Raw genomic sequence first — 22741 nt, 5'->3', positions numbered from 1 at the left:
TGATGGATCGAGAGTATTATTGGTGAATAAAGTCTGGTTCAATTGAGGGATTCCATTGCCATCTGCTTCTCCTCCTCTTCCTCTGTTGCGAAACCAGGCAAGCTCATGCTCTGGCTGGGCACCTTCGACACTGCCGAATACGCCGCCTTGGCCTATGATCACTAGACCTTCATGCTAATAGGAGAGAATGATCGTCTTAACTCCTCAGTCAATCGCAGCTGGTTTCATCGTCGGCGATATCCAGGTACAGAGGAGGAAGACGAAGTGAGGAAGAAGAAGAAGAGAAAGCAAAAAATCCCCTTCTCTTCGTTTTTAATCAAAAGGGTATAATGGTATTCTCACAAGGTTTTTTTAATCAAAAGGATATAATGGTATTCTCACAAGGTCTCAGGGTTAGTTTTGATATTAAAAAAATACAAGTATGTCACGTCACAGCTTAACAGATGGAGGCTAACGGCAGGAGAGGTATTAATAATTTTTCAGAAACTATAGGGGAATCGTAGGTAATTGAATAAAATCAAAAGGAAGAAGATGTAATTAGAATAAAATACAGGGGAGGGAGATATAATTTTCCCTAATAATAATGATAATAAATAATATAATGCCTATAAATAAATTTCGACATCCCAAGCCACTTACGTTATTATTATCTTTATTTGTATAAAATAAAAATTTGTAAACCTATATATAGGGTCAGGTTGGGTTAGGCTTAACCCAAGACTAGGCCTAGGAATCTCAATGCAGATTGAAAAAGCCCTACCCCAAGCCCTATTGAGAACAATGCGGGCTTTGGTCGGCTCAACCACTCAGACTTGCCAAGTCAAACTTGCACCCCTAGTACTAATGGTTAATATCTTTGTGACTATATATATTGGTATGATGGATTTATAGTGTTTGGTTGTGAGGAATCCACTTTCCTCAAAGAATATCTAAGAAAGAGATTATTTGTACATGATTGAATGAAATCTGGTGCCGATGGCATACTTTGTAAACTACTCACAACAGGTTTTAAAAAATATATAAATATTTAGGAAAAAAGTTCTTTGTCTGGGAGTGTGGCTTACGCCAACACTCCCATGAGTCTATATCTCTCCTCTTCATGTAAAAAGACACCTATGTCCCCCTATTTTAAGGAGGAGAGAGATAGACACATAGGAGTGTTGGCGTAGGCCACACTCCCATACAGAAAACTGCATCCCTAATATCTATTAGGGAGAAAGTTCTATGTCCATGAGTCTCTCTCTCTCTCTCCTCCCCATATTAAAAGACACCTCTGCCCCCTTGTTTTGAAGAGGAGAGAGAGATAGACACAAGGGAGTGTGGCCTACGCTGGCACTCCCGGACAAAAAACTACTTCCTTATCTTAAAATTATTTTAGAGGTCCAATCGGTGGTCCAAACTCTCTATACGGAATTGTGACAGACTAGGTTGGTGACTGTAGTATTTAACATGTACTAAGATATGTGATTAGTGGAGGGATCTAAGCATAATTTATTACTACCTTGAAGAGATATAAAAGCAACATCAATCTTAGGTGTGGTTATTGATAAATATTTTTAATTGAGAATCAAAGATATAATCTATTAGAGTAGCTGCTACTGTCGACGATTCTTATATAAATTAGTAATAGAGAAAGAAGGGAAGTTGCCCAAAATTAGAAAAACCGAATTAGGAAACTCAAATATTGAGGGATTCTAATTGAGAGAAAAGGGTTGAAGGTGATGGTTGACCAATTCTCCCAAGCGCCTTTCCCTACTACCATTCTTTCTGTTTGTTCTCTCTTCCTCTAGTTCTCCTCACTTCTTCCTTCATTGGTGATTAAGGTTGTAGAACCCAGCTAGCTAGCAAGATCTTCTGTTGCTGGATAAAAGAATAAGTTCTTGGGAGGCATTGCATTGTGGCGCTCAAGGTATCTATTCTCCCCTTCCATGTTATAAAGTTTTTGAATACCCTATACGCCCATAAGGACTGAGTCTAGGTCCAATGAGATTAGATAAATAAATTTGTTTCCTTTGCATATATTAATGCATCTAATATACTCTCCACTATGTTTCTTGTTTTCCTCTCTAAGCTAAGCTGTAAATAATGTCATTTGCTAATCGCATTGTTTGGGCCTACAGAGAATTGGGCAGGCTTTGGGTCGGCTCAGGCTCGTCGCGTCAAATTCGCATCCCTAGTACCAATGGTTGATATCTCTCCGGCTATATATTGGTACGTTGAATTCATAGTATTTGGTTGTGAGGAATCCACTTTTCTCAGGGAGAATATCTAAAAGAGAGATTATTTGTACATGACTGAATGAAATCTGGTACCAGTGGCATACTTTGTAAATTATTCACACAAGGTTTCAAAAAAAATATATTAATATGTATTACGGAAAGAGAAGGCTACCTAGTCATGTGTGGTGCCGGCCCTTGTGCCTAGACATAAGACCGCACGAAATGACCATCGTAGCCTTTTAAATTTTTGCTTTTCCATGGGGGCACAACTGTCATTTTGTGCGACCATTGTCTGGGGACAAGGGCCACATGTCGCACGCGACTAGGTAGCGTTCTTTCTCCCTAATACATATTAATATTTTTTATTATAATAATAATAAGAAAAAGAAAACGCCACCCAATCGTGCGGCGCACGCCGTCCCTGCACCTTGACACAAGGGTGCATGAAATGATTGCCGCATCCCTGGTCTTTTTTGGGGTTCTAGGGGGTGCGGCGGTCATTTCGCCCACCCTTGTGTCAAGGCGCAGGGACAGCGTATCTGGCGCGACCAAGTGACATTCTTTCTTCCTAATAATATTGGAAAAACTTCTCCATGCTCCTAGATTGCAATTTTCCTGTCACATAGATTTTTTTTATTATTTTCTCCCTCCTACTCTAAATATGTGAGTTCCATCTGAATAATACCTTTTTCAAGAAAAGCATGTAGATTGGTTCTCACATTAGAAGCGTAAAAAACCCTCTCCCTAATATTAATAACAAAAGAGCAGGCAAATATGCCAATCCAAATTGGGCCAATCTATAAACAAGCTGGTCTCAGCGAGAGGTGAAACAGTGAGACCAAACCCATATATTAGATGGGCTGATTCCAGGAGAGCTGGTGGCGGAGAAGGCCATGCCATGGAAGCCTTTGACAGTCAAAGCTGCCGCCTCTCAGCATGAAGTGGAAAAGTTGAAGCCGATGACTGATGAGTAGGAACCATGCACGAAGATGCCAGGGCTTGATCAATTTTGTTGCTATCATCTTACTTTACGGTCTAACTAAGGAGACTAGAATATAAGAATACTGTTTTTTGTTTTTGGTAATAACTAGAATATAAAGAATACATTATAAAGGTTCTACAAGTTTCTTATATATAACTTGTCCAATAATCCTTTCCCGGTCACCTGGTAAAAACTAGAAAAAGCTTTTCTCAGCGTTGCTTGTTCCAAAAAGGGAGAAAAATCCAATTCATTTCTCTCTCCACCTATGGTGAAGATGGAATCTCTTCATCCAATATTTCATCTAACCTCCTAATTGGATTGGAGAAGAATAACAAATGGGGATGGGAGTAGGAATTTAGTTCCCTATTGGCACCCGTAACGGTCATCGCCGATACATAGAGGAACTGACCTAGTATGGATCAACTGTATTGGTCGATCTGATACCAATTCCTAAATTTATGGATGAGAGTTAATGATGAACTCAGAGTCTAGTCATACAGTTCCATCACTATTGGTGAAGAGATTCTCTAATCTCTTCACCAATGGTTGAAGGAAAACTTAAATCCCAACACAATTATAAAGAATAAAATATTTAAGGACTACCTATTAAGAAGTCCATATAGATTCATGTCAAGAATGAAAATAAAGAGGTGTGCACTCTACCTCCATTCTGTCCCAAATACATGGATGACGATGCTGCCATTGTAGTCTCTGATCAACGTTATTATCCTAGTTCTTCTACCGTATGTACGTCAAAGGCAAAGGAGAGGTTATCTTGTTTCTCAGTCTCTCCACAATCACATACTAACAGATGGGGATTAGTGTTCTCATAACTGAAACAAGAACCCTCTCCCCTATTTAATCTCTTATTGATAACCGCTACCCATCATGGCAGTTATCAATTTCAAATAGGAGACTAACCACCATGCAACACTGTAAAAAATCTATGTTGATGTGGCAATTTGGACCACATCAGTCCAACATTCTCCCATTTGGACCAAGTTGCCACATTCCACGTTAATGTAATTTTATGTTGCACTTATTGTATGGCCATACTTGAAACAATAGTTTCTCTAAACATTCATAATGAAAACTTCAACTCACGAATCATGGCGGTCATGTTCAAAGATAGAACACTCCCTTCCATGTATCACAATGAGCCATTATTCTCATAATGAACCCTAATGTGGTTAGTTATAAGAACATTAGATAATCGACCCAAAAGTCAATTCCGAATCAACCCAATAGTTAATTTGAGGGTACACTTATATTGCCCTATATATTGAATGGGCATCTGTCATTTCAAGAAACTTAAATTGCGCACAAAACATAATGAATGACAGAAAACCTAAAGTTCAGAAATCATCAAACTTAAGGTTGCGACATTTAAGATAGAATACCAGGTACAAAATTTTACAAAAATCCCATATTTCTAACATGTCCCACAAATACATTAGGTGGAAGGCCTTTAGTAAAAGGATCAGCTATCATCTCCTTGGTACCAATACTTTCTATCGAAACACGACGATCCGGAACATCCTCTTTAACAACAAAGTATCTGACATCTAAATGTCGACATCGACTGACAGTGTACGTGTTGTTAGAGAACTTTACTGCCGCGGTATTATCACAGAATATTTGAATTGGTTTCTCTATTGATGGAACCACCCGGAGGTCTGTGACAAAGAATCGTAACCACGACGCATGAGAGACTGCTTCATAGCATGCCACTACTTCTGCTTCCATCGTTGAGGATGCAGTCTTTGGTTGTTTCACACTTTTCCAGGATACTACTCCTCCAGCTAGCAAGAATATGTATCCTGAAGTGGATCTTTTTGAATCTCCACATCCAACATAATCAAAGTCCGAGTAGCCTATCAGCTCCAATTTATTAATACATTGATACGTTAACATGTGATCTTTAGTGCCTTGTAAATTTCTTAGCACCTTCTTCGCTGCTTTCCAATATGACATACCAGGATTTTGTTGAAATCTCCCTAATACTCCCATTGCAAAGGCGATGTCTGGCCGTGTGCACACTTGTGCATACATCAGACTACCTACTGCAGGTGCATACGGGACACTATGCATTTCTTGTTTTTCTAAAGTTGTTCTCGAACATTGTTCTAAGCTAAGCTTATCACCTTTAAGAACAGGTGCTACACTAGGTGCACAGTCCTTCATAATGAAGCGTTCTAATATCTTTTCGATATAACCTCTTTGGGATAATCCTAAAGTCTTGTTAGATCTATCCCGGTGAATTTCTATGCCTAAAACATAAAATGTTTCACCCATGTCCTTCATATCGAAATTAGAAGCCAAGAACTGTTTTGTTTCGTGTATCAACCCCAAATCATTACTTGCTAAGAGTATGTCATCCACATACAACACTAGGATGACGAAACGGCTACCCTTAGTCTTTCAGTAGATACATTGATCAGCACGATTCTCCACAAAACCATAAGAAGTAATCGTGGTGTCAAACTTCAAGTACCACTGTCAAGAAGCCTGTTTCAATCCATATATATATGGACCTCTTTAGCTTACAGACTAAATGATCTTCATTGTCCTTTGAGAACCCTTCTGGTTGTTCCATATATACCTCCTCTACAAGTTCACCATTAAGGAATGCCGTTTTGACATTCATTTGATGTAACTCTAGATCAAAATGAGCTACAAGGGCCATAACTATTCTAAAGGAATCTTTCCTTGAAACTGGCGAATAGGTCTCTTTATAATCAATGTTTTCCTTTTGATTAAACCCTTTTGCCACAAGTCTGGCTTTATATCTTTCAATATTACCATCAGAATCCTTTTTAACTTTAAAAATCCATTTGCAACCCCACAGGGGTGGCTCCTTTTGGTAATTCAACTAGATCCCAAACTTGATTCTTTGCCATAGAATCCATTTCATCCTTCATGGCATTCAGCCACAAAATGGAATCTCTACAGCTCATGGCCTGTGAGAATGATGTTGGATCTTCTGCGATTCCATTATCATCTTCACAATTAAGGAGATAAACATGGTAATCAGAAAATAATGCCGGTCTTTTGACTCTCGAGGATCTTCTTAATCCTGTTTGTTCAAGTTCAATATCCTCAATTTGTACATCAGGAGGTTGAACAACAGGTTCAGCAACAACAACATTGTCATGAGTTACCGGATCATTAGAAGATGATCCTCCATGGACAATGATTGGAGGAATGAATCCTCCTCTTTCTATTGTAGGAGTTGGAACCTGAACATGCTGTTCATGAAATTGAATGTTCCGTGACTCTAAACTCTCACTATTGCTACCATCCTCCAGAAATTTGGCATTCTTAGATTCTACGATGGTTGGAGAGTAAGAGGGACAAAAGAACTTGTAACCCTTAGACCTTTTAGGATAGCCAATGAAAAATCCACTGACTGTTCTAAGGTCTAGTTTCCTTTCATGTGGATTGTATACCCTAACCTCAGCTCGATAGCCCCAGACACGTGTATGTTTTAAGGTAGGCTTCCATCCTTTCCAAAGCTCAAAAGGAGTCTTTGGGACTACCTTAGATGGTATCCTATTTAATATATACACGGCGGTTTTTAAGGCTTCACTCCACAGACTTAAAGGAAGATTAGAATTATTGATCATACTTCTAACCATTTCCATAAGTGTCATGTTCCTTCTTTCAGCAACTCCATTTTGATATGGAGATCCTGGTATAGTATATTGAAGAACTATGCCTTGTTCTGCAAGGTAACGAACAAATGGACTTGATCTCTACCCAGATTCTGTGTACCTTCCATAATATTCACCACCCCCGTCTGATCTTACACTACCATTATGCATTAGCAAGGGAAAGGGTGCAATGGAACTGATAAACCAAGGAGTTGATAATGTTGCAATGGCATCATACACGTTACAGCTAAAATCCAAAACTCTTGATGCACACCATCCACCTTCTTATCTATCTCAAGAATCATTATCAAAAAAAAAAAATATCTATCTCAAGAATGTCTCTGCATGTGTCATATCAGTTCTCAGCTTGTTGTGGGCTATATAGCAGGGGAGGGATAAGAAATAAAAGGAAAGAACTGTTTGAATGGAGTGACATGGCAAAAATGAGTGGACCCCATGTGGGTCCATGACTAAGAAAAGTGTATACAAAATTGGAACTTTGATTCATTGAATGTAACTTTTTGGGCTACCCTTTTTGGTTTTCTTCATTCTTCAAATTTGTTTTTAACTCTCATAGCCATCTTTGACTGCATGCACGATTGTCTCTGTTGTGTGGGTCTTGTGTGGTTGTCTCGATCAGACTCTGCGAAAGAAAACCATGAAAGAAGGAAAAGGAAAGGAAAGGACCAAATCAAGCCCCTCTATTTGTCTCGGTGGGATGGTCAACCAGTTACATCAGCAACGATCCTGGCAATGGCTTCCCGGAAGGCAGACTCATCCCATTGGCTTCCCTATAAAAAATACCAAACATTACAAGTGAAACAGATTTTTTATATATAAGTATAACCAAACCTACGTCACTCTTTCTTGTTTTTTTTGGTTTCTGTACGTCACTGATCAGTCTATTTCCTCTTTGAATTCCTTAGTTTTATGTACCTTCCTTTTAGTTTCCTTCACAACCAACATGTCCCCACAATTATAATAGTAAAATAAGACAAAAACCAGAATAATAACTTTGGAACTTCAGTGACATCACAGTGCCAATCCAGATCCACTGGGTCTGCCCGCAGACACAGGGCTGCGGTCATTATGCCCATATAGCGGTAAGGCGGTCATTGCATTTAGTTTGTTTACCCCTAAAGACTAAGTCAACACGGAAATTACTTAGTTTGTAAAAAATCCTCACTCTCTAAATCATTCCCAAAAAAAATCTTGAAAGGATTTAGTTCATGGTATCAGCATTGGTATTGGTTTCTATCAAAGCTCGTAACATTTGGATCGGCCATATCGAGCTGATTCCATATTAAAAACAATTTTTTTTATTATATCAGTATTAGTTATTTTTTGTATATATATATGATACGATACCAATTATGGTTTTAGTGTACGGTATTGGAACGGTTAATCGGCAACATGGAATACCAATACGGTATCGGCCTGAATCAGCATTATAGAACAAAATTACTCTTTGATTTCGTAAAAAAAATAAGTTTTCGGGCCAGTTTACCCCTTGTCTGTACCGTGCTACCGATACAGTATCAGCATGGTATCGATATTGATGACTAACAAAACCGAAACGTATCACCCCCGTATCGGGTGATACGATACCGATACTTAGAACCATGATACCGATTCCTAAATCCATGCTCTTTAGGATTTTATGCTCACATAGATTCCCTTTCCTCCCCACTCTTAGCACCAACACATGGTTTTCTTAGTCTATACAAAAACCCTCTCCTCTTTAGGATTTTATGTTCACATAAATTAAACCTCGACTTCTCTCCCCACCCTCAGTGCCAACACATGGTTTTCTTAGTCTATACAAATACCCTCTCCTGTTTTGGATTTTATGCTCACATAAACCTCGGCTTCTCTCCCCACTCTTAGTGCCAACACAGGGTTTTACTTAGCCTATAAAAATCCTCTCCTCTTTAGGATTTTATGCTCACATAGACCTTCTTCTCTCCCCAATTACTCTCAGTGCCAACATAGGAAGGATTCACTTGATCTATAAAAAACCCTCTCCTCTTTATGCCACATAGACCTCCTTCTCTCCCCAATTACTCTCAGTGCCAACACATGGTTTACTAAGTATATAAAAACCCTATCCTCCTTAGGATTTTATGCTCAGATAGACTTCCTTCCCTCCCCACTCTAAGCACCAACTAGGGTTTACTTAAGCTGCATTTGGTATGTATTCTTAAAATAAATTCTGATCATGTATTCTAAAGCAAGAAAATAGATAAGAATTAGGTTTATACTTTGTTCTAGACCCAGAATCTATTTAGAGAATGGATACAAAACACAGCCTTAGTCTATAAAAAATACTCACCCTCACCCTCTATTAATGCGCTTAGGGTCTCTCCCCCCTCCCACAAAAAATATATATAAATATGTCACTCCGTAAATCATGCCGATGCAACCATAATTCATGCAAAGTTCCTTTTTCGTTTTCCTTTTCTTTATACCTCGTAAGGTTTTACTAGCATCATGAGAACCTTTGGAGCATTACAGATCCAATACCAACACATCTTGGGCATTGCATGGTTGCAGTGCAAAATGTGAATAAGAAGAAAAACTATTTTTCAGATAGTTTTTGTTAGAACAAACACCAATCAAAACATGAAAAATATAGAAAGAAGACACAGAGATTTAACGTGGTTCACACACCAATATGGTGTGCTACATTCACGGCAATCACGGGCTATTGACCAAATATTGGATTCCCTCCTAAACTTGGGAATCCAATATTTGGTTCTACCATCCACCTCAACTGATTGATAAGATCGAATCCAGCTGATTTATTAGAATCCATTGTATCCAGTGTACATACCTAACATAGATCAAACCAACTTTGTAAAGTATTCAACTATATATTATGTAATCATCTATACAATGGAGATCTCTCAAGAACACCCAAAAACGGCACTAGTGCTTTCTCCTAGAAACCCTAAATCGAAAACCCAAATCTCACTAACTTTACAACAAAACGGGTAATAAATATAAATACTCCACCAGATCGGACCGCCATAAAAAACTGTCGGAGCAGGTCATAATTCAAAACGGGTACAAGAATTCAAGACATGTATAACAGCTTTTTTTTTGGGGGGGTGGGGGTGAATGAAAACTAGATTAAAAGTAAAAAGAAAACAGCTCAAGAGCCAAAGAGGCAATCAAATGGCATAAACCCTAAAAAAACAAAACACAGCCACAAAAAAAGAGGAACCAAGAGAGGGGTAGGGGGGAACAACCAATAAAAGACAGTTGATTGGCTGTCATAATGCTCCTCTATTAAATTTCTCATGATGTTAGGGTTTCAATACTTATTACTACATACATTCCTTGTTTCGTTTTCCATCATCTTCTATTGTTTTCAGCATGATAAGATGATTTTTTTATGAGTTCTGTTGCAGATCTAAAACCTATTATAGTTTTTCCTTTTCTTTAGTAATCTTGAAGAAGTGTTTAGTTTAATACTTTTGAAGTAAAAGCAGTATATATGAGAGACATAGAGTAGCTAGTTAAACAAGCATACCTTAGTATTGAATCTTATGATAATTTGGTTGAGTGGACTCGTTTGCTGCTGCTGCAATTGTGTGTCTGCTTCCACAGATACCAATCCCATGTCCACCTTCTTTAGAAATTCAAGTATTCGAATGACTAAATCCATCATATTACACTCTACCCTTACAGTAACTCTGAGTTCTATCCCTTCTCCTTCTGATGTAGACTCAGTTCCTTGGCTAACCTGAATGTTCACTCTTTCAGTACTTGAAGAAGTAGAACCACCAACCTCTTCACCTACTTCTCTTATAGACGAAAGCTGCGACTCCAATTGCTGGTTCTTTTTCTTGAGCTCCAAAACCTCAGTTTTCAAAGCATTCAAGTAGTCCCTAATGCTTGAAAGAACAGATGCCTTATCTTTCTATAATAAAAAAAATATATATCATTGTTAGTAGTATTAACAATCCACAAGAAGTTTCATATAGATAGGGCTTCAAGTCAGAATAGTTTTAAAAAAATAATATTGGTGCCTAGAGGTTATGAGTTCACTCAACCCTTTTGTATCCTCTTCGGATTTTCCTTATATCTTGATTCAGCTGTAGGGATAGGCCGTTGTTTTCGTGTTTGAGTTTTTTCATCTTCTTCTTTCTTCTTTATTATTCTTTTCTCCCTTTTATTGGGGGGGGGGGGGGGGGAGTGGGGAAGAATTAATGGGTTTCGTTGAATATATTAATCATTCACCTAAAAAAAAAATTCATACCTTGGAACCTGGAGGTAAGAAGGATCTCAGTGCCTGAAAACTTTCATTAAGCTTCTCTCGCCGCTTTCGCTCTGATATCATGTGGGTTAATTGTGAGGTAGTAGGTTTAGGGCGAGTTCCTTGCATTTGTTCTTCAAACCACTTTAATCTCATGCTTGCGAGGTAAGAAATTGCGCGTTTCAGCATACTTATCCTAAGTGATTGGGATTTCATTTGGACTTTGGGGGCTAAAGAAGGGATGTAAGTCTTGAAAGCACCTTGGTAACTATGTGGAGGATTTTGCTGTGGTTGTTGAGATGAAGAAGATGAAGAAGAAGATATAACAGCAAGCATAGCTCTTGTCATGGCTGCATCATCTCTTTGAGGGTTTGGGAATGGAAGATGATGAAGCCCATGAGACCCTTGGTAGGGTTGCATGGATTGTTGCTGCTGCTCAGTGGCTGTTTCTTTAAGGGATTCTGGTATGTTAGATCTACTTTGAATATTGAAGATATGGAATGGATACTCTGGTGGTGGACTACCCATAGATAATGATCTCATTGACGACGAAGACGAGGAAGGCCGGATCTGATCAGGTGCAGTAGGAAGCTCTCTGTGTTGAGATTGAGATCGAAGATAGAAGTCATCAGGAAACCATCTTCTCATCTCCATTTCCATGTTAATCTAACCAAACAAGCCCAACAAAAATAGGGGGAAAAAATTCATTATCTCTACCTCAACATTAAGCCTAGCTAAACAATTAATATGTGAGATTTGGTTTGAAATTGAAAATTGAAACCTGTGTTGGAGTTGAATAACCCATCTCAATCTCACCACTTTTGCATCCCATGAATGCTGCAGCCTGTCCAGAAAATTAAATGAATGAAACAAATTTCTTGGTCAAACTTGAGAAATCAAAGAGAGGAAGATAATGTGTCACACTAACCACAATCCTGGCTTCCTGTGAAACAAAAAAAAAAGAAAAATCAAACAAAAACAAAGTTTAATTAATTTTAAGCATCTCTTTTCATGAAAAAACACTTTCTTAATTTGTTTCACTTACCTGATAGAATTGCCTTTGGGTTTCATTTGAAACCCTACTGAGAAGTTCAAGTTCTTTGAGCTCTAAATAGGGAATGCCTTCCTGGAAAGCAAGTCCAGGAACATAGCTACAGCAGTAGTAGTAGTAGTAGTAGTAGTAGTGGACAAAGAATTATTAATACATTACCAAAGGATACAAATCAAACTGATGAGATGATCAACATGCCTTATCTTAATTACCCTACCCATTGTCGACACTATATGTGCATTGGCGATAATCATTGAAAAGTCTCTGAGCAAGACTGCCAAGAGAGGAGCCGGGTTGGTCTCTTTGCTCATTGTACAGACCATCCTCGAACATTAAGCAGCTAAAGAAAGCCCATATCAAAGAAAGCATAATTAAGAACATTGAAAGCATATGTGCCTGTGCTAGAGAGAGAGCGAGATCAGAGAGGGAGTCTTACTTGGATGGAGGTGGATAATAGGTCCAAACACAAACATAAGTGCAAGCAACAGATTGAGCTAAGCTTTGGAGAAAGCGAGATCGAGCTTCTTCGTTGAGGGAGAAGACCAGGTCCATCAGGCGGGGGGAGCCCCTATTACTGCTGCTCCATGATCAGATGATTAAGATATCTGACCTTTATACAATTCGTTTTCTTTATTTTCTTTATGTGGGGAAGGAGAAGGAAGTCACACACATGTATTTTTCTTTATGTGGGAAAGAGGGAGGAAAGGTCACAAAAACACACACACACACAAACAGAGAGAGATCTAGAAAGCCCTTTCCTATATTGATGTACATAGGAGTATCTGTGTGTGTGTGTGTGTGTGTGTGTGTGTGTGTGTGTGTGTGTGTGTGTGAGAGAGAGAGAGAGCAATTTGGATTCTCTACCGCCCCGCAATTTGGATTCTCTACCGCCGGGCTGATAGCGCAGCTTTGGTGTGGACAACTCCACCTGGGCAGGGTGCTCAGGCAGTGGGTAGGGCAATCATTCCGCCCGCCTGAGTATGGGCAGCACCAAAGCTGCTACCTGCCCAGTCGTACAGGATCAGAATTTGAGAGAGAGACTATGACCCATGTGAGGATAAAATTTCCATCCTTCTATGTGAGGAGAGTGACACCTGTAATGTTGAAAACTATGAGTTGAAAGAGAGAGGCTTGAATTTTATGAGCTGTGGTCTAGAGAGAATATTGTCTTAGTTGTACTTTTGTGTGTGTGTGTGAGAGAGAGAGAAAGGATTGAAAATGATGAAGTGGAAGAGACCTAAAGGAAGGGAGAAGAGAAGACTGAGGAAAAGTAGTAGCGAATAACCAGCCATGAAGAATAGAAAAGTAAAGGTGTAAAAGTCTTGGCGGCCGTGGAGGAATTTATAGAGAAATTTGAAACAGATTCAAAAACATGGACATGCATCGAGTCATTTTGTCGGATCCGACTCCTCTACTTCCGTTGCCCGGTACTACTATGCGCCCCCATACACAAACGTGGTGGAAAATTTCGCCTTATCCCCGCTCGGGGAAGGTGCTCAGGCAGGGGTAAAGCGGTACATTTCGTCTTACTGATTGTGTGTGGGGCGCACACGATACTAGGGGCGGGCGGAAGTAGAGAAATCGAATTGTATTTTCTCCTGATTTGTGAATCGTAGATTCCCGATTCCTCTCCATCATTGTACTTCTATCGATCTCCTCCTGCTGTTGGCATGACATCTTATACAATGTTAAATCAAAATTTTGCATGCATATTAGGGTATTTAAAAGAAAGAAAAATAATTAATTAAGTAGGGTTTAGTGTTACTTTTTTGTACCTACATTACATCTAAAGGAATATATCACTTAAACTTGAGATATATATATATATACGGAAGACATGAGGATTCCTCGAACAAAGATTGCACAAGAAAAAGAGAAGCAAAATGATGTCTCTGTACTCTCTAGGAATCAAAACCTTACTCATCATTAATGGAGGAAGATAAGATAAATAAAATCAAAAATAGAGTCAAAATTGTAGGAAGCAGACCTCTTTCAACCTTTAACTATTATTTTATAATATTTGAGATCTACGTGAATTTATTTATAATATTTTATAAGTCAAGTGGTGGAATTTTATTGGGTGATCTTGCCAAGTTGACCTTTTTTTTTATTGTTTTGCTAAAAGGACAAATTATATTAAGAGAAAAAGATTACAAAAACCAGGAAGAGGGCATACAATGTGTAATATAGACACCAAAAGATTAATGAGAACCCACATTCGCACTTCCATTAGCAGGATCTCAAAATCCACAAAAACTAATTACAAAAATCGGAATCTTGGTCTACCAATTCATATATTGCATCCAAAAAAAATATATCTTCTTGAATGTGAGCCTCTGGTTGCTTCCTTTGCTAAGTAGTTTGCAACACTGTTAGCCTCTTTATAACAATGAGTAATCTTTCAATAAATTGAGGATCCGACATATAGAGCTGTAGGAAATGCCAGTCCTGTTTTAAAAACCATGGGCTTGTTTTTGACTAGAACGTAGAACCATTGAATGAGTTGAATCACATTCGATCCATAATCTTTCAATGTTCAATTCCTTAGCTCTGAGTAATCTTCTTATAAGGCCAATAAACTCTGCGCACATTTTCCTTCATTGTGAATTCACGGGTAACATTTGGTCAAATATTTTGCTTCTTTTTGACAAGCGTTGGATTTGTTTCCCCTTTGTTGAAGAACTTTTCTCTTGGTGGAAGAGAAAAGCTACTATAATTTCTTTGCAAAATTTGTGGCTTGCATTGGTCATCCTGGAGCCAAATCAGATATGGTTGGAAAGGAACCGGTGTTGTTATGAGAAAGTTCATTGTCGTCCTATTTCAGTGGTGAAGATCATTTCAAGCAATCTTAATGAGTTCTTTTCAATGACTCAGGTTCGTATTCGATCTATGGCTGAGTTGTTATTATCCAAGAAGCTTTAGATTTTAATTTCTCACCCTTCTTGTAGGAGGATTGTAGAGATTTTTTGGGGTTGTCCGTCGGAGGGCTTCTATAGGTTAAATATAGATGGTTGCTCACTCAGTAATCCAGGAACTGGGGGTATTTTCAAGGACAGTCTTGGATTCCCAAAATGATGTGTTGCATCCTTTGAAAGTGTTGGTACAAATTTTATGGCGGAGTTTATTGCTTTTTTTGAAGGGTTGCATCATGCTTCTTTAATGAGGATGGAGAAGCTTTGGATCGAATGCAACCTGCAATCTGTTGTATGCTGCATTCGAAACCAAAACATCCCTTGGTGCTTTCAACAAGAAATGGTGGTTCTTTAAGCATTTTTTGGACAATATTACATGGCAAATCTTTCATTGTTATAGGGAAGTGAACTCTGTGGCGGACAGATTAGCAAAGCATCCAACCACTACAAGAGTATCTACTTTTTGGGACTATGCCCCTCCTTTTGTCCTTCATGATGTCAGCTGAGATGCTCAATTGAGACCCAGATATAGATTTTGTTGATTTTCCTTTTTCCTTGATTGGGTCGCTGCTCTGCTGATGGCCATACTGAAGGTGGAGCAATAATCCAATGGTGTCTGTCATTCGTCCATTTTTGTAAATCATTGTTTTTTTTTTTTATTAATATACTTTTGTTGATCTTTAGCAAAAAAAAAGATTGTCTCTTCCGTTCACAGACAAACACTTCTAATTCAATGAACTAATATATACACTTTCAAATTATTTTTTAAAACCCCTTTATACCCTTAACTTAAAAACTTTTGAGAATAAAATAAAGGACAATTAAGTTCTAAATATAGAGATGTCATTTAGACAATCACTTTCCTAAAATATACAATGTGACAATCATATGAATAGAAAGTCCAATTATATCCCTAATTGTGAACTTTTTAATGTCTAATTTTTGGAATATCAATCAACATAATTAAATAATTCAAATTTATTTAATTTAACTACTTTAAATTGGGATTGATAGACACATAAATCTAAGGGAAAAATATCTCCTGCGATTCCCTGTCCGGTACAGTTCCCTAGTGCCTTCAATAAGAGGTGGGTGACCCCACCCGGACAGGGGGCAGGATGGTCATTTTAGCCCTTCAACCCCCCTATGAGAGGAATTGCAGGAACTGTACTAGGTAGGGAATTACAGGAGATAAAGATCCCCCTTCACTTTCTGCCATTCAATTAGTTCTTTATTCAATATGAGAGGAATAGGGATAGACCGCCTCCTCAAACTTTCAGTCTCTACCACAAGTTGTCCAACCAAACCTCACGGTTCCACTTCATCCTCCCATCACTACAAGTGACTACGACCCATACATGCATAAACAAGAAGATATATACAAAGAAACAACACTCCAAACTAGGGGTGTCAATAATACCCGGCTGGCCCGAACCCGCCCTGAGCCCGGCCCGAACCCGACCCTGATCTGCTAGCCCGAAGGGCGGGCCAGGGTTGAGATTTTGGCTGACCCTGGCAGGGTCGGGTCGGGTCGGGTCGTGCTCAACATGGCGGGCCTAGCCCGGCCCGGCCCTGACCCGACCCTGAATTCTTTATAAGCCTTTATATGGCTGAAAATACCAAAATACCCCTAAGAGTGATAAATAACCCTAATCCCATATGGCCATATTCCCTTTTTGTTTTCACTTTTCACATTTTCAGTCTTCCCATTCTTCTTCTTCATCCACGAGAAGCTGAGAAAGCCGCCGCTCGACGACTAGCAGCCTTCTTCTTCCTCGGTTCCTCCTTCCCAAATTCGCATCAAGGAGTCAAGGACTCAAGGTATGTTCTAATATTCAGCACTTCATTCTTATTTGGGTCTTTCCCCATCCTCGCAACAGTGCTGCTAGTACTCAAAATCAATTTATTGTCTGAACTACTCAAAATCAATTTATTGTCTTCAATGAATCATGATTGAGAAAGAAAGTAGACCTGAAGATGTAGATTGTAAAACACTACTGCCCCTGATGAAGCAGAGGCTGAAACATTAGACACTTCAAGGCCCTCTTCTTCCAAATTAAGCAAAACCTCTGACAGTGAACTTCTCATGTTCTGACTCCCACATATCTGAATCATTACTTCTCTTTCTTCAATTTGACTCACCGAAACACTTGGTAATGATCTTCGAACAATCCCATTACTTTGATTAGTATCGATGTGGATTTGATCTCCTTTCTTGTGAATACTTGATAGGATGTCCTGTTTTCTCTGTTTCAGCTTCTCAACTTGTTTTTGCAGCTCAGGTATGTATTTTAAAACCCGAGAAATCGTCGCCGGAATGCTTAGTTTCCTCTGCAATTTTACCCAATTGAAAAATATACCATTAGAACTTTGGGAACTAAAGCATAACCAAAGGCAATTAGATTAAGAAAAGTTTTAATTTTTTTTTAAAGTACCGTTTGATCAGCCCCTGGAAGTATTGATCTAAGAGAAGCATAGAGAGTGATTAATTTCTTGCGGCGATCACGTTCGCTGGCATTATGATTCAGCTTCTTGATTAAGGATGGATCAATATTGGTAATGGCACTAGGCTTAGGTACCCTTTGTAAATGGGAAGGATGCAAGAACATTTGAAGTATTTATTTGGATCCATTGCATAGCAGCTCACGAAATGGAAAGAGCTTTGAATGCATAAAAAATAAATGAAAACTCATCAACTTTCTTTTTGTGTCCCTTCTCTCTTCTAGCTAACTGCCTCTTCTTGTAATGTTATGAGCTACCTTTCTATGTATAGGTTGAAGATTGAAGGTAAACCTCTCTTTGGAGGTTGCAAACATTGCCACTCCTATGAATGGGGCTTAAGCCAAACAATATGACTTATTCTAAGAAAATGAGTATTCTTTTGCGATAATATAATTTGGGTTTTGGTTTAATGATTTCACTTATGAACCAGACAAAAAACAAAAAAAAAACAAAACTTATGTGTTCAGGAAAAGACTGTTTTGGGGCATAATATGTTGGTGTTTTAAAGTTTCAAAACATCTTCTCCCCCTTGTGCTCACTTATTTCGTGTCTTTAGTTCTCTTGTGCTACTTTTTGAATAGTCCCACATTGAAAACTTGAGAAAGTTTGATGGGGGTATATATGTAGGAATTAATCTTAATTGGACATAGGGTTTTGGAGGCCGGGAAGTCTCCCTCCTCTCTTGAGTTGGGTTTGGGGTACTTTTTAAATTGCAAGCCGAGCTCGGTCAGGCCAAGGCCAAATCAAGGTCAAGTGTGGGCGTGGATTAGGGGTGTCAATAATACCCGGCTGTCCATGAATTCTGCTGGCCTTCTTGGCTCATCTTTTTTTCTTCCAAAGGCCAGTAGCCATAGGTAGTTGGATACAAAGAAGAAGTAGAAGAAGAAAGGGCCAACATGATTGTTTAATCTGTTGTTGTATGGGTAATTGATAGGATTGAAACTTTTGTTTTAGGGGTAATTAAAGAGGTTAGAAGATGCTTTGGAACTCCTCTGGGAAGTAAGATGAGCCAATATGGAATTCATATTTATACCCTATGATTATCATATCTTGACTTGTAATGAAATGGGGAAATATATTAAAATAAATGATAGTTTCTTTTATTTATTTTTTAAATTTAATAGTTGAAAATCTATACATTGAATGTAAGCAATCTGATAATTGGTTTTTCTTCTTGTTTAATAGTTGGTGAGGCCATGGACCCCCACTCCCATAACCTCTGTTCTGGAATATGTTGTCTCAGAAATTAACAATAAATAAATAAAATAAAAGGTGTTTCATTGCATAACTGTATATATGTATATACAATGTGAATTGAATTAATAAACTTGTCTATTATATTATTTGAAACAAGTATCCCGTGCTTGATACTGTAAATAATCCAAGTGTTCAAGTACACAGTTAGGTGGTTTCCTACAATTTCTTCAAGTAAACCAGGGTCCTGTAGGATAGATTTCTTCTAAACAGAAATCATAAATGATGGAGTTAAGGGAAGCAGCAAAAGGAGAAGTTAGAATGAAAGGGGTACCCCCGAATTTATCATCTTGGCTTAGGACTTCATTAAAATCACCAATAATCATAAAAGGGTAGGTTAGATTTACAAGAAACTATGATGAGATCACTTTTAATTTTTTTTAAAGGATTTGTTTTGTTATACTCTTAGATGATAGATATAGAGTCAAAGTATCAGACTTTGGCACCACTTTCTAGTGTTTAGTAGTAAATTTACACTAGTAAATTAATTTAACTTAGGGAAAATTACATCCCCTCCCCTGTACTTTGTCTTAATTACACGTTCTTCCCTTTGATGTATCAATCTGAGTGGGAGCAAGTCTCCTTCTTCTTCATTAATGTATCAATCTGAGTGGGAGCTCATCACTCACACCATGTATCAATCATATAGAGCAAGTCTCCTTCTTCTTCACTATTTTCTTCAACTTATTGTTTCAAAGATCTTACACATGTCTGAATTTTTGAATTTGTACAGATCTTAATGGAGGAAAACTCAAATCCAAGGCAGCCAAACTCAAGTTCAAATCATCCAAATTCAAATCCAGTTGAATCAAGCTCTAAGGATCCTGTGACAAGCTCTACAAAGGCACAACCAAACTCTAATGCGTCTGAGGTATCTTCTAATCCCCTCACTATAGGGTCATCTAGTGTTTGGAATCACTTCACTAAAGTTATACCTCCTAGTGGTTCAAAAGCTACTAAGTGTACATGCAAGTATTGCCACAAGGAATTTGGTTGTGCAAGTGAACATGGTACTAGTTCACTAAAACGACATTTGGATAGATGTCTTCTGTGTCCAAGTAGTGAAAAAAATAAGAAGCAAAAACTTTTGGATTTTAAAGTTGACACGAGTGATGGTAAGAGTACAATCACTAGTATCTTAGCTTGGAAATTTGATTATGAATTGTGTAGAAAGGCGCTTGCTCGCATGATTATTATGGATGAATTACCATTTATATTTGTAGAGCGGGACGGGTTTAGAGATTTTTGTAAGGCTTACTGACCTAGGTTTAATACTTTGACCCGTAATATCGTGGCACAAGATTGCTTGCAATTGTATCCGGGGAGAAAAAGAAGTTGCAAGATTTGTTTAAGAGAACTGCTCAACGGGTGTCCTCACCACGAGATATGTGGACTTCTATCCAAAATCTTGGTCATTTGTGCCTCACAAGACATTACATTGACCAAAATTGGAAATTGCAAAAGAAAATCATTAACTTTTGCGTAGTCCCATCACCACATACTTGGTGAAGCAATTAGTAATGCCCTTGAGCGTGTTTGATTGATTGGGGTTGGATAAACGTAGTATTATCATGTGGACAATGCAAGCGTAATGATGTTGCAATTCGAAATTTAAAGAGAAGATTTAATAAGAAAAATGGGTTATTGTTGGGTGGTGAGTTTTTTCATATGAGATGTGCTGCCCATATTTTGAATTTGATTGTCAAGAAAGGTCTTGAGGATTGTGGAGATGTTGTAAGTAGAGTTCGTTCTGTAGTGAAGTATGTAAGGAGTTCACCATCAAGGTCACAACAGTTTAGATTGTGTTATAAGCAAGAAAAGATTGAGTGTAAGAAAGCTTTGAGTTTAGATGTTTCTACTCGTTGGAACTCTACATATCTTATGTTGCAAACTGCTTTGGAGTTTCAAAAAGCTTTTGAATGTGTAGAAGATAGAGACCCAAACTTTACTATGGAGTGCAAGGATGGGGTCCCAACTACTCAAGATTGGGAGAGAGCTAAAGTTTTATGCAAGATGTTGGAGTTTTTTTACAATGCAACTACAAGATTGTCTGGGTCTCTTTTTACTACTTCAAATCTTTACTTCAAAGAGATTAGTGTGATTGAATCACAGTTGAACAAGTGGTCAAGAAGTGAAGATGACATGATTCGGGATATGTCATTGGCAATGAAAGAAAAATTTGACAAATATTGGGGTGGTAGTGGCACTGACAAAATGAATATTATGTTGGTTGTTGCTCGTGTTCTTGATCCACGATTTAAGTTGAGATATGTGAAATATTGCTATTCAAAATTATATTCTCAACATGAGGTGGAAGAGAAAATTGAGAGGATTAAAAATGTCATGGATCGTCTCTTGAGACATTACCAAATGCAGGGGTCGACAAGTAGTACAGTGAGAGTTGATTCATCTACAACCTCTTTTGATGGTTCATCAATAGATGATGATGACAGTGAATTTTCAGAAAGGGGTTTTCATAATGCATTAGAAGAGGAGGAGGGTTTCCATGTGACATCTGACTTAGACAAATATTTGTTGGAAGGTATTGAGAAGGAGGATGAACTCAATTCTTTTGACATCTTGAATTGGTGGAAGGTCAATAGTACACGATTTGTGGTTCTAAATAAGATGGCAAGGGATGTTTTGGCGATTCCTGTCTCAAGTGTTGCTTCAGAGTGTGCTTTTAGCACCGGTGGTAGGATTTTAGACCAGTTCCGTAGCTCTCTGACACCTACGATGGTAGAGGCATTGGTATGTACACAAGATTGGCTACGACAGACACCGGTTTCAATTGATGTTGAAGAGAACTTAATTGACCTTGAGAAGATCGAATCAGGTAACAACCTTTTAAATTCCCTTATATCATTTAATTACAATAATAATAATAACATTATGAATGATGATTAAGTTTATTGATTTGTTCATTTGTTAAATGTGTTTTTTTTCAGCTACTAACAATGATTGTGGTGATGCAACTATAACTTTGACTTGATGGATGATAATGCATACTTATTTGGCGTGAACTGGTAAGGACTTGTATCCAAACAATAGTTCTTATTAGCTAATATTTTCTTTGACATCTGTTTGTATTAATAGAGTTTTTCCCTCATTTTGGGCATTTTTTTCCAGAATCCCGATTCAAGCATATCATGGAGATGGATCATGGATGTCGCTGTGATTGATGGTTGATTGTGGCATATTTTTATTCATGGATGATTGTAGCAGAGTATTTTTATGGATGTTTGTGGCAGTATTTATATGGATATTTGTGGTAGATTATTATGGATGATTGTGGTAGTATTTTTATGATGTTTGTGGAAGTATTTTATTTATGGATGTTTGTGAGAGTATTTTTATTTATGGATGTTTATGGTAATATTTTTATTTATGGATTTTTATAGATGTTTGTGAATTATTTTTATTTAAATTTACAAGTCCCTCTCTCCCTCTCTCTCCTTCCCATCTTATTCTTATTATTTACAGAATTTTTCAGGTTTTTTTTAGATATATTCTTTGATATATATCAATCAGGGTCAAGACAGGGTTAAAACAGGGTCAAGACAGGGTCAATCAGGGCCGACCCGACCCTGCCCGACCCTATCAGGGTCGGGTCGGGTCGGGCCGGGCCAGAGAAAAACCCTGGCAGGGTCGGGTCAGGGTTGAGGGTTTCTTGGCCCTGCCAGGGTTGGGTCAAGGTCAGGGTCAGGGTTTAGACCTCTAGGGTCAGGGTCAGGGTTTTGGTAAGCCCGGCCCAACCCGACCCATTGACACCCCTACTCCAAACCTTAACTTGTGCTGCTTCTAAGAATAAAACACACAACACTCACCCACTTTATGTTCACACTTGGACAGACAGAGATGATTTCGTCCTTGAATATTTCAAATTTGGTAAAATGTTTCTTGTGTG

At 38.2% G+C, this 22741-nt stretch overlaps 1 protein-coding gene and 1 pseudogene across 1 annotated transcript; both read right to left on the bottom strand.

Moving 5' to 3' along the window:
* Positions 1 to 7538: 7538 nt before the first annotated feature.
* On the bottom strand, positions 7539 to 12763 carry LOC122669551 (annotated as a pseudogene).
* A 4262-nt stretch (positions 12764 to 17025) lies between these two features.
* Positions 17026 to 17687, bottom strand: LOC122668762 (transcription factor ORG2-like). The gene is made up of 2 exons (XM_043865295.1): positions 17514 to 17687; positions 17026 to 17409 (listed from the first exon to the last, which is right to left on the bottom strand). The coding sequence occupies exons 1-2, from the start codon at positions 17685 to 17687 to the stop codon at positions 17026 to 17028; spliced, it is 558 nt and encodes a 185-aa protein (XP_043721230.1).
* Between the last annotated feature and the right edge of the window lie 5054 nt (positions 17688 to 22741).

Source organism: Telopea speciosissima, chromosome 7 (genome assembly GCF_018873765.1).
Source record: "Telopea speciosissima isolate NSW1024214 ecotype Mountain lineage chromosome 7, Tspe_v1, whole genome shotgun sequence".
Lineage (NCBI taxonomy): Eukaryota > Viridiplantae > Streptophyta > Magnoliopsida > Proteales > Proteaceae > Telopea > Telopea speciosissima.
The sequence above is the reverse complement of the archived record's forward strand: the minus strand, read 5'-3'. Positions and strand labels throughout refer to the sequence as shown.